At 55.3% G+C, this 11,926-nt stretch overlaps 1 protein-coding gene across 1 annotated transcript in view; it reads right to left on the bottom strand.

Moving 5' to 3' along the window:
* Positions 1-2,092: 2,092 nt before the first annotated feature.
* The window catches only part of Npepl1 (aminopeptidase like 1), a 19,957-nt gene continuing 10,123 nt past the window's right edge, over positions 2,093-11,926 (bottom strand). The window contains exons 7-12 of the mRNA XM_015480047.2: positions 7,430-7,507; positions 5,014-5,114; positions 4,428-4,551; positions 3,931-4,107; positions 3,319-3,429; positions 2,093-2,785 (exon numbers count right to left, since the gene is read on the bottom strand). Coding sequence (XP_015335533.1) covers positions 2,627-2,785; positions 3,319-3,429; positions 3,931-4,107; positions 4,428-4,551; positions 5,014-5,114; positions 7,430-7,507 — 750 coding nt within the window. The 3' untranslated portion in view covers positions 2,093-2,626. The remainder of the gene's footprint in view (positions 2,786-3,318; positions 3,430-3,930; positions 4,108-4,427; positions 4,552-5,013; positions 5,115-7,429; positions 7,508-11,926) is intronic.

Below are 11,926 nucleotides of genomic sequence, written 5' to 3'. Positions count from 1 at the left end.
CACCAGGGTACACAGTCTGATCGGAGGCTCTGGGTGGAGCCTGGCGGTAGAACATTCGGCAGCGCTTCCTGGGTGGTGGGGGCCCGTGGGGATCGCAGACCAGCTCCTGAGCGAGGGCTTTGGGGGCAAGACAGGTCCTTCCCAGCAGTTCTCAAGCCCTGGACCGCAGGAGATGCTGGTGGGAGGGTGGGGGAAGGGCCCAGGTAGAGGACCCTGAGCAGGTGGCGAGGAGGGGCACTTTGGGGGCCTGGGGGCACAGGGGGCCTGCTGTGCCCGTGGAGGCGCTGTGTTGAGAACAGCCTGCAGGGCCTGGAGGCACCTTCATCTACAACATAAGCTGGGGTTTTGTTCTCTAGATGATTGAGAGGCCCATCCTCAGCGCTCTCTGGTAAAATCACTCTGTCTGAGTCGCTTCTTTGAAATAATTCTGTCTCCTCCATTTTCGGTGGCACAGAAAAATGAAGGGGAATCAATGGGCTCTTAAGCGCCCCAGGGAGGGACACAGTGTGCGGAGGCGAGAGGAGTAAGAAGAGGCGGTGGGCTGCTCTTGCTGGTGATGATGGGTATGGCCTGGTTCACCCAGGGGCACTTCCCTGGCACCCCTCGCCCCCATGAGAATTTCTGTGGAGTGTGGACGGCCTGCTCGGCCGACACAGCTTCCCATTCTACAGACTGGGTGGGCAGAAGCTGAGAAGCCCCCAAGTACCAAGCTCATTTTCTAGGCCGCTGGCTGGAATCCACAGTCAAGTGGACCCGAGAGGGCGTCCATGCTCCCGCCAGCGGCCCAACTGCTGTGACCCTGTTGCCAGGGCTCCAGGGGAGCCAGGGCAAGCAGCCGTCGCATCCTAAAGCCTTTTGGCCCCCAGGAAAGTAAGGCCTTTGGCTGGCTCCCACTTTCCCCGACACGGGCACGCAGGCCAAACCCTGGGCCTGCAGCTGGTCCCCAGCTGGGTCCCGGCCCTGAGGCTGCCTTTGTGTCCACACAAGGGAGACTGAGTTCCTCCCCTGCTCCTTGACCCTACATCCTGTATCCATGCAGAAGCAGCCCCCTGGCGGGGGGACCGGATGGTGCCAGCTGCCCCAGAGAAGGAGCCTGACCACCTCGGTGACCTCTGCCTCCTCTGGGGTATCTCAGGAAAGCCGGGCAAGAGCTGCCTATTGCAAGCCATTAAGCAAGCTAATGACCCGTGAAGGCTCCCAGCCACTCCAGCCACTGGCCGTGCCTCCCCAGTGCTCAGGAGCCTGCTGTCTCCCCCTCACGTGGCCGCTGCCCACAACTACTATTATTGTGGGGGTGCGTTTTCTCAGACAGGATTGGGCCTTGGAACCAGGGCAGTGTATACAGCAGGCAGTTAATAAATATTTGCTTGAGGCCAGGTCCAGAGTCACCTTGATTTCCAGAGCTGTGGAGGGACCTGGGGTCCAGGGACGATTGGAGCAAGGTGGCCTGTGGGCTCAGGACACAGCCAGAGATGTGAGCCCTCCAGACCTGCAGTCAGGTTCCTCATTCCCACGACCCCCACAGAAAAGGTGGCTGCCACCTCCCCATTTGTCAGGACCTAAGTTCTAATCTCTTCCCCAGCTCCACTGGGGTGGAAGACAAAAGGTAGCAGAGACTTTGTCATCCAAACTGTGGGAACCTGGCTTCCATACCTGCTTTACTTGGGCCCCAGGTATGAGGGACAGACTCTGAATCCAGGATTGGTTTCCAGGAGTCCAGCCTACATTGCTTAGGATTGTGCTCAGAGCGAGGTTAGAGCCAGGGAAACACAGCCTGGAATGTACAGGGAGCCAGAACAGCCCTCCCTACAGGCTGTGGGACCCTGGAAGAGCCCTAAAAACCCATAGAGCCTCCACATTAGTGTATGCTGTGCACTCTCAGACAACCTGAACAGCTGAGCTGGACCTGACGGCCACCATCTTCCACCCCAGACTCCAGGGCTCCTGTCTGCAAAAACGGCTTGATTGGCTGGATCTCAAAAGCCAGAACTAGTGGAAGAAGCTGGTGGTGGCCTGAGCCTCCCTACCACAGTAGACACCAGGTCTGTTTTTAAGACATAGGTGTGGGAGAAAGAATGAGACAAAGCCAGGATGTGGTGTGGTCATATTTATTTAAAATTCAAGTGAATTCCACAGGGCCAGGGAGGACTCCTCTTACCCCACAGAGTGGGGTCCCTGGCAGCCAGTCACATCTTTCTGGGGGTGGGCTGGCTGAATGCCCCTGAGGTGTCACTTGGAGCGAGGGCCTGAGCTTTCAGCATGGAGCTGCCATGAGCAGAATCTGGGCCAGAGACAGCACAGGCAGAGGTGGGCAGCCTTTGGGCTCAGGTGGTGCTACGGGCCCCAGGGTGCAGGGGAAGCACAGTTTGCAGAAGCGGACAGAGGAGACCTGCAGATAGCTCGAACAGAAACAAACCCCAATGCTTCCACCCCAGCCCCTCCCTGGACCCCATCAAGCCCCAAGCTACCTTCTAAGACGTGGGAAGGAGCTGTTTCTGTTGCCACCCGGTCACACACAAAAACCAACCAAGGCCCATCTTAAGGTTTGATCTTTAAATTGCTTAAAATTAATCAGTGCAAAGTGAGGTAAAAAGCCTGGCCTCCAGGCCAAGGCGGGAGGCTGGTCTTACACAAGCCTGCGTCTCTTGGAGTCCCGACCCACGGTACCCTCCTGTGTCTCTGCCTCACAGCCCAGTGGGGACACCAGGTTCAGCAGGGGGTCCTCAGAGGCTCCACCGAAGAGTGCCAGCAGAAGAGCCACTCCAAAGCCAGTGGCTCGCTCACCCTGTGGCAGAGGGGGTAGAAACCCTGAGCTCCCACAGCCTCCTCCTGGCCCTGGCCGGCCAGCCTACCGAGGCAGGTTCCCCCAGGCCTTTTCTTGGTGAGGGGATCCTGGAGCACAGCCAGAGTCCTGGGCCTCCCAGTGGCGTCCTGCCACCCTCAGGGCCAATGAATGGGTGAGGCCTTGGGCACAACCCCAGGTGCTGTTCCTGAACCCCCAGATCTGCTCAGGATGGGGAGGAGTCAGAAGGAGTCCTGGGCTCCCTGCTGAGCATGGGGTAGCTAGGAGGGACAACACAAGGCAACCACTCTATTCCCAGGGATGAAGAGACCAGAGGTGGGGGGTATCACAGCTGGCCGGAGGCTGGGCCATGGACAATGTGACCCTTGACACAGACTGAGCTCGGTCAGCAGCTCTGGAGACAGAGAGGCTCCATAAGGACAAGAGGAGGGGCTGGCCCAGGCCAGCAAGGAGGGGTGGGGCAGGGGAGAATCCTAGCAGGAGGCAAGGACACCGGGGTGGCCCCAGGCACTTACTGCATGCACTGGTGCGGCGATGTCCAGGTGGACCCAGACCCCAGGCCAGTCGAAGCCGATGTGTGAGGCAATGAAGAGGCCCGCGCAGGAGCTGGGACTGTTGTCACGGTCCTACGGAGGCCAGATGCACAGTGACCTCCTGCTCCCAGCAGCAGGAGGGGTTTGGGTAGCTCCCAGGTGCCTGTGTGGTCTCCCGCCCTGTCTGCCCTGTCCCATCATCCCTCGGTTGAGCCTCACCATGGCTGCGAGGAGGCCATGTGGCCAGCAGCACATGTGAGGGGAGGCTGAGGTCCAGCTGGAGGGCCTTAGCCACGGGCTGAGGAGTCAGCTCCACTCCAGGACAGGGGGAGCAGTGGGGGACCCAATGTGGCAACTGCCTCAGACCCAGGAGTGAGTACAGAGCCCCAGACAAGTGGCAGGGAGGCCAGCGAGAGGCCCGTCTGCCTTGCGAACTGAACAGGCTCTTCCTGGACGTGCAACTGTACCCTGACCCGCCTCACAGGAGCCCCAGCATTGCTGCTGCAGCTCCGGGCACAGTCTCCAGGGAGCACGAACCCCGTGGGGGTATGGCCTGCCCACCTGTCTGGGCATAGCCCTCAGCCTTAGACCTACCGCCACCGAGTTCTTCATGTCAGCCACGGCCGAGGTAAACTCGCTGAAGTGCAGCTCCGGGCAGTAGACCAGGGGGTGCACCAGGTCCCCGCACTTCCGGCCGGCCTTCACACAGGCCGCTTCCCACTCGGCGCTGTTGGTGAGCACGGCCGCATGGTACTTCCCCGTGGCGATGCCCTGGGTCAGCGTCACACAGGAGCAACCAGGAGGAGGGCAGGAGAGAAACACAAAAGACAAAAGAGGGACAGAGAGGCAGACAGGGAAACAAAGAAATCAACAGAGAGGTGTGAGAACCCAAAAGAAAGAAACCGCACTGTGAGCTGGAGCCTGTGGAGGACAGGCTAGGGGTCAGGGTCCCAGCTCGCCTCTTCACCCACGTGGCACAAACCCTCCTGCCACCTCAGCTGAGGGTGAGAAGTTTGATGCCAGCAGCCCCATCCCACCTGCCTTCCCCACCTCAGCCTCTCAGCAGCTACAGCTAAGCCTGGGGCACCCACCTGAGCCCCGGTCAGCGTGGCCATGTCCAGGATAATGTCTGCTCCAAGGTCTTTGCAGGCGTAGGACACGCCATCAGCAAGCACCAGCCTGCCCTCTGCGTCTGTGTTGTTGATCTCCACTGTCCTGGGGGTCAGCAGAGAGCCCACTCAGGAATGCAGCTCTCCAGGGTGACGAGAGGGACTCCCCTCTGGGACCACAGAGACTCCATTTATTTTTTCAATATTGTTTTAGTTGCAGATGGACATAATACCTTTATTTTCTTTAATTATTTTTATTGATACTGAGGATTGAACCCAGTGCCTCACACATGCTAGGCAAGTGCTCTACTACTGAGCCACACCCCAGCTCCACAGAGACTCCATTTAGAGCTCCTGGTCCCTCAAGATTCCCGACCATCCCCATCCTTCCCTAGGAGGCATGGACACCCTGTCCCCTACAGGGCAGCACAGATGGCATCATGGTGGAGTTCCTCCCACCCTGGGCTGAATTTAGGGCTGACTTGGCCTGACCCTGGGAAGAAGGCCACAAGTGCACACTATAGGGTAAAGACAGCAAGGGATCAGGGAAGGGGAAGTCCAGCCTTACTTTCCCGAGTAGAGCAGGTGGATGTCATCAGGCCTCGTGGCATTGGGCCCCACTGAGTTTTCAGCCAAGCAGAACACAGCATGGAGGTTGTCTTTGAAGCCCTGGAGAGAGAAGTGGGCAGAGGCTTCAGATACAGCTAGAGGCTTAGGAGGGATAAGGCCAGCCAGGAGCTCTCAGACTCAAAGACGGACAGACAGAAGCTCCCAGGTGCACGGAAGGCAGCTCCAGGCAAGACCTGATGGGATGCCACCTGCTCCACCAGTGCACTCATGGGTGCGTCTCCTGAGCCCCTGTCCTCTGGAACCTGTGTGGTCTGGCACTTTAAATCCGGGGTTTGGGGTGGGTTTCCTCATGACTACGTTGCGGTCATGTGTTCTAGCAGGACTCCCACCGGAGAGCTGTGTCCTTCTCGGAGCACAGTATCAGGAGGCACACCTCGACTGTGCCCCTGTTCTGGAGTTGCGCATGGCTGCAGCAAGTGCCATGCTCCAATGAGCACGGGCCTCTAACCAGCCTGCTTCCCACCTGCTTCCTCGCTCCACTCTTAACACCTGTTGATCATTTGTACCTGAAAGAATGATCACTGTGGTGTTGGCCAGATGACTTCCTATTCCCATTGTCCCCTCTATGGTTAGTGATCAGAATCCCACTGTAAGAAATGGTCCCTGGTTATTCTCCATTCATTTGCTGATCCCCACCAGGGTGGGTATGGGGCTTCCGAGGCTGCTCTGTGGGCTGAGTCACTACGTCATTATTTATCTCATGGCTCTCACTGAGGCACATTCCTTCTTGAGGCCGGCAGGAGACTGCAAACAAGGTGGACGGCAGTGTCCACATGGAGCCTGTGTCCAGGGCGCCTGTGGGAGGGGGATTTTTATCTACAGCAGGGCCCTTGGCTGTGGCTATGGCCCCTGCAGGTAGAGGGGGACTGGCACCCCTCATGGCTGCCCACTAACGCATCAGTGTGAACTGCCAAGGGGCTTCCTGTGAAAAGGGAATTCAAACTGGAAAGAGTCTACCTGCGGCATTTTCCAGCCAGCCTGTCCCATGTGCCAGAGGGCACCCTGCTGGAGCAGCAGTCAGGGTAAATGGCCCTATGATCCCTCCAACTCTCCCACAGTGAGCACCCTACAGCTGGGCCAGCTCCCTGAGCTCCCTTCTGATACGCATATCTTCCAGGGAAGTGAGGTCTGGATGTGCCAGTGAGGTCCTGGGGGGAGGAAGGGAAGGGCCAGGCAGTAGGAGTCTGGTGTCACCACCTGCAGCCCAGCAGCTGCGCCAGGCAAGGGCCTTATTGAATGCTGGCCGCTTCCCTTGTTAGTCTCCAGCCAGCAAGGAGCACAGACACCTGCTCCTTCTCCAAATGCCCCCATCTGGGCTCTGCAGGACAGCAGTACTCACCTGTAAGCCCTAGAAGACCCTGTCCACGTGTGGCACTAGGAGGACACAGGCAAGAGGCAGCCTGACAGTGGAGCAGGGACTCTGGGATGTTCCAACCTCTGGTATCCTGTACCTCCCATGTACCCACGGACCGGGCTGCAACGACTATTAGAGGGAGCCACCTAAGCCACATGGGAGGCACACAGAAAACCAGGAGGCCCCGCACTGGCCTCTGGCTCCTCTCCCATGCAGGCTACAGGTGGAACACCTGACCAGTCTGAGCCAACAACTGTGTCAAGACCTTCTGGGTTTTTGTTTTTCAATTTTAAGTTTACCCCAAGGAACCAGCCTTCTCAGGTAGTGCCTAAGGGAGAAGAACATCCTGTATCTAGTGACACTAAAGGGCTCAGACTCTCAAAAGCTGCCTTGGAAAAGCTGCAATAAGGAGCTTATGGCTTAGGACACCCAGGGCACACTCTGTTTAATAAGCATGTTTTACTGCTCTGGGACTTCTGGGCTTCCCAGGATGTCACCCAAGAGTGATCACAGCCAGCAGGCAAGGTCAAGTCTTGAGTTTCTACCAAAGTGAGGGAGGAAGCAGGCTGGGCATGGGAGTGGGGGAGTCAATCCTGGGGAGACATTTCCTAGAAGAGTGTCGATGCCCAGAAGGCTGTGGGTGGAATGACTGGAACACTTGGGCGGGGGGCTCAGCCCAGGGTCCGTTCTTTGGGATCATGCTTACTGCATGCCACGTGGCTTTAGGCCAGCCTCCCTCAATCCAAGCCAGGCCTTGAGTAGTGGGCAGGGTGGACCTGCCCTCAGGCTCTCACAGTCTGAGGAAGACACGATCATCCAGAGCAGCCCTGATAAAAGAACAGAAGCTCTGGGACCCAGGAAGGACCCAAGTGCAGAGAAGGGACGGGCCCAGCTGTACAGACACAGGAGGGACCCTGGCTGGGGCTGGAGTGGAAAGGGCAGGGCAGAGCCCACAGGAAAGCCCAGAACGAGCACCTGCAGAGGGTGGGGTCTCACTCACCTGCTTGACGGCAGCTCTGAAGGCCCCCAGGACAGCTGCAGCACCCCCACAGTCCCGCTTCATCCCAGGCATGGTGGTCTGCAGTAGCACAACAGTGGGGCAGGAGAGTTACGCATGGGGACATGCAGTCCAGCTGGCAGCTGCCCCTGCAGCCCCCACCCCACCTGCACAGCCCCACACAGGGCTCCCAGCCCACGAGGACCTGAGGCCAGGCCATGGAGCGCGCCCAGGATGCATGACACTGACTCTTGAAGGAGCTATTCTCTAAGCAGCGGGAGAAAACGGCCAAGGATGGGGGCACCCTTTTGTTTCAGTAGAGTTTGGAACTGCCAAGTGGTAACTGGGTGGTAGGGAGAGCGAGAAGCCACCCAGAGCTCTGGATTCGCCGTGTGGAGCATCACACACACCAGCCCCACACTGATCCAGCCACCCAGCCCCCATGTCAGCCTAGGTCTATCGGCAGGGCCTCTTCATATCCACTTCTCCACCTGAATTGTGAGGAAGAAACCAAGGTGCAGGAAGCTTCTGTGGCTCCCCCGGGGATACTGGTCAGCATGGAGGGTCTGGACCAGGCTTCCAGGTGGCCATCAGAATTATGGTCCCTCCTGGACTCGGAATCCTGAGGTGATGAGCTCACCAACGAGCCAAATCGCTTGTGTTCTCCACACCTTGCAGGTTCCTGCCCCCACACACTTAGGGTAGGGAAGGCTGCTGCCCAGCCAGCACCCCGTACAACAGCCTGGCAGTTGGTATTTGCATGGCTCTAGCTCCCAGCAGCAGAGCCCTCAGCCTGGCACACTCTCACACTCCTCTCAATTCCTGCCCCTCCCCGCCACCAACACCTTCCTGGAGCCACCTCCACCTGGCTGTCTGCCCTTTTCTGCTGCTTCTCTGGGTGGGTGCCTCCTGTCCCTGGTCCCCACCTCTAGCTGTCAGCACAACCTGGTCACCCTAATGTCAGTGCATCCCATCAGAAAGGGCCAGCTCCACCTTCCTCCACAGTTCAACATCTCCTGACTGAGCTGGGTCCTGGAGCCCTAGGTAGAGACACGCCCCACGAGGATGGGAGAGCCACTTCCATAAACTATAACCGTGAGAGTGCTTACACACGTCTACATTTTATAGGTTCCCAGCTGTAACTGACAAATTCATATTTTAAATTAACAACAGGTGCTCAGACATAAAGATTTGAACTTCAAATTCACTGAGTGATTCTTGAGCCCTGATTGTATTACACGAGTCTTGAATTTTGGTGGAAAGCATTTTTAGATATAAACTGAGCTGCTTTTATAATTGAGTGGAAATGATCCATCTAGCACTACTGAAAACAAACTGTCTTTCCGCCCTAATTGTTGGGCAGGCATGGGGCTGTATAAATGGAAAAATGGGGCCTTGGGTCTGGAATCTAACCATTTCAAAATGACCTGCACAGAAACCATCTCCAGACGGTTGTTCTCGGAACATCACATGTCCTCGGAACATCGCATGTCCTTGGAACATCGCATGTCCTTGTCACAGGTGCCACTGTGCCACCTCCCAATCATAGGCAGAAAACTGCCAGGTTCACGAATATAGCTCGATTGATTGCACAAAGTTCCACCAGCCCCTGAGTGTCCTTTCCATCTTTATAAAAGAAGTGATGTTCCTGGTGATGCTTAGAGTCATTCACCCTTTTTGTTCATTAACTAATGGTGCAGAAGTCCAGGGAGGGTTAAAGAGCTGGAGCCCCCCGCAGGATCACAGCCACAGCCCAAGAGAACAAGGAGTCACTGGGTTCCTCCCCAGGCCATCCAGGAAAAGAAATTTCACTGAGGAAGTCCCTTGTTGGAGCAGTGCAGTTGATTTTCGAGACCTCGACCCCAAGTGCAAGCACGATCACTGTTCTGTGTGGCCAAGGCACTGCGGCTATGTCTGCCAGGGTGGCTGGTCCCAGTAGAAGCTCTGTGGCCTCTGTTTGAGAGAAGGGCTCTACCAGTCACTCTGCCCAGGGGCAACAGACAAGGGAGGCACTCAGATGGAGGTATCTGGCAGGTATTTTCTAAAGTGAACAAAGTTAGCTTCTCATCTCCAGCAAACAGCCAGCACTGGTTATCACCAATGGTAACTCTTGAGTTCTCAAGCACAGATCAGAACCTTGGAAAACGTCCACATGCCACTTGATGGGCTCCCCCTGACACAAGGATTTTTCTGATGAGCTGGGCAGTGACATCAGCAAATCTGAGCTTTTGAAAGTATATAGTTAGATGTGTTAAAATGTGGGGTTTCTACCTCCCTCTGTGAACCCATATTCTCCAAATGACCCATGCATGATATGACAAACACACATCTAGGGCTCAACAACTAGCAGATGAGAGCACAGAAGTGCACTGATGGCTTCAGATTTCATGTCATAACCAACCTTTAAGAAAATACCACTTGTCGAGTTTTGGTGTAATAGCAAAGAATGTCTATGATTATCTGACATATTTCTCCCTGTTCCAATCATAAAATGTGTGAGGCCAGATTTTCTTAATATATTATGAATAAAACATATTGCAATAGACTGGACACAGAGGCAGATACAGACCCCAGCTGACTTCTATTAAGCAGATACTAGCGAGTTGCCAAAATGTATGATGCTACCCTTCTCATTACATTTTTTAAATTTTTTGGAGTTTTCATAAAATTATTCTGCTCATGTTAATGTGTAACAGATTTGTGTTATTTTCAGATGAATTATAAAGATCTTTTACACATCTCAGTTTTAATTTCTAGCACAGTGATATTAATAAGTATTAATAGGTGTCGCTGTCAATGTCAATAGTGTGCTCTACCAAAAAGTCTACTGGTTCTTGAGTTTCAGATACATGATAAACAAAGGCTCTTTTGGTATTAATACTTTTTAAGAGTATAAAGGGGTCCAGAGTAACATCTGAGACTTGCTATTCCATGCTGATCCTCATTTGCCTTTGAAATCTCTGCAAATGAAATTGCAACGGTTCTTGCAAACTTGGGAGCTCTGCTGGCCCCAACCAGCTTGCTTTTTGAGAAGGGCAACTGCTGCACCATTTGCTCTTGAGATGGCCACTATGTTGCTCCCTGTGTTGAGTTTTGTACCAGTCCTTAGGTGAGGTTGTGAGTACCTTCAGGTCCTGACTTGAATCTGCCAACCTCTGGGGCCTCAGTGACTAGCCCAGAGCCCAGCCTAGTAAGGCTCAGGAAAAACCCGACTCATTAACAGTTCTAAGTGCAGGGTTCAGGTGGACAAGTTCAAAGTGGATGGTCCTGGGCACTGGGCCATTCCATGTAGCACAGGGCCTGCACAGTACTCTGACCTTAGAAGGAGGCTGGGGCTGTCTCATTTTTGGAGAATAACCTGGAGCCATGGAAGGTACCCCATGATGTTTTCTCTTCTAGCTCTCCTGAGACCAAGGCCTCCCTGGAGCCACCTGTCTGAGGCCAAACAGGTGAGTTAGGCGCCCAAGGGAGCAGTTAGAGCCATGGGCAGGAGATGTTCCCAGGAAGAAACCCTGGCCCTCCAACAAGCCAACCTTAAGAATGAGCATCGGATCCCAGGAGAAGAGAGGCCACCCTCTGCAGGCTGGGAAGCAGTTGCCCAGGGCAACAGCAAGGGAGTATGGGTGCAGGGCAGGCAGCCAGTACACGGTGGGGGTGCACGGCTTGTGCAGGATTTAAAAGTATTTGTGAGGGGCTCACGGTGGGCCTCCTTGTTAGTATAACTGAGCACTGGTGTCTCTAAGGTGTCAGTAATCAAAGATTCCTTTCAAAGAACACCCGTGGCTGGTCGAAACGTGAACAACTGCTTTGGCGTCTGCTGCATCTTAACCATGTCTGTGAAGCTTTGTGCCCGTCTCTTCCTCACTCGTCCCTGGGCAGTGCCCTCCTACAGGAGGTCACGCTGGCCAGCTGCACCCCTGCCCACCTGCCAGCCACTGGAAGATGGTTCCCTGGCAAGGGTTTTAGGGACTGGCTCTGCTGACTGGGGCCCCGGCTGGTACCCCTCTCCCTCTGCCATTCTGTCCACAGACACTTGAAAGCCGTTAGAGTGGATCCTGGGGAGCCGAGAGCATGGCCAGCGCTGCAGTTTGTGGAATGTCCTGTGGGACAGGATGTCCAGAAATCTCCGCTGAGTCCTGTGGTGAGGACCTCAGTATCTGCACCTCGATCACCTCACGTGACCCAAATGCCTCACAATCTAATTAGCAGCATCGTTGCACCAGTGGTGACTAAAGACAGACAGGAGCTGGGGCTGCCTGTCGGACACGGATGAGTGGAGAAGGCTGATGTGAGGAAGGTAAGCACGGAGAAGCCGAGGCCCAAACACTCGAGCACAGCGTCCATTACAACAGACCAACATGGAGGCTTAAGGTTTTTTTTCTATTAAAAAATCCATTAATGAGAGGCTGGGGATGTAGCTCAGTTGGTAGAGTGCTCGCCTCACATGCACAAGGCCTTGGGTTCAATCCCCAGCACCACCAAAAAAAAAAAAAAAAAAAA

This window comes from Marmota marmota, unplaced genomic scaffold (assembly GCF_001458135.2).
Source record: "Marmota marmota marmota unplaced genomic scaffold, marMar, whole genome shotgun sequence".
NCBI classification, from domain to species: domain Eukaryota; kingdom Metazoa; phylum Chordata; class Mammalia; order Rodentia; family Sciuridae; genus Marmota; species Marmota marmota.
The sequence above is the reverse complement of the archived record's forward strand: the minus strand, read 5'-3'. Positions and strand labels throughout refer to the sequence as shown.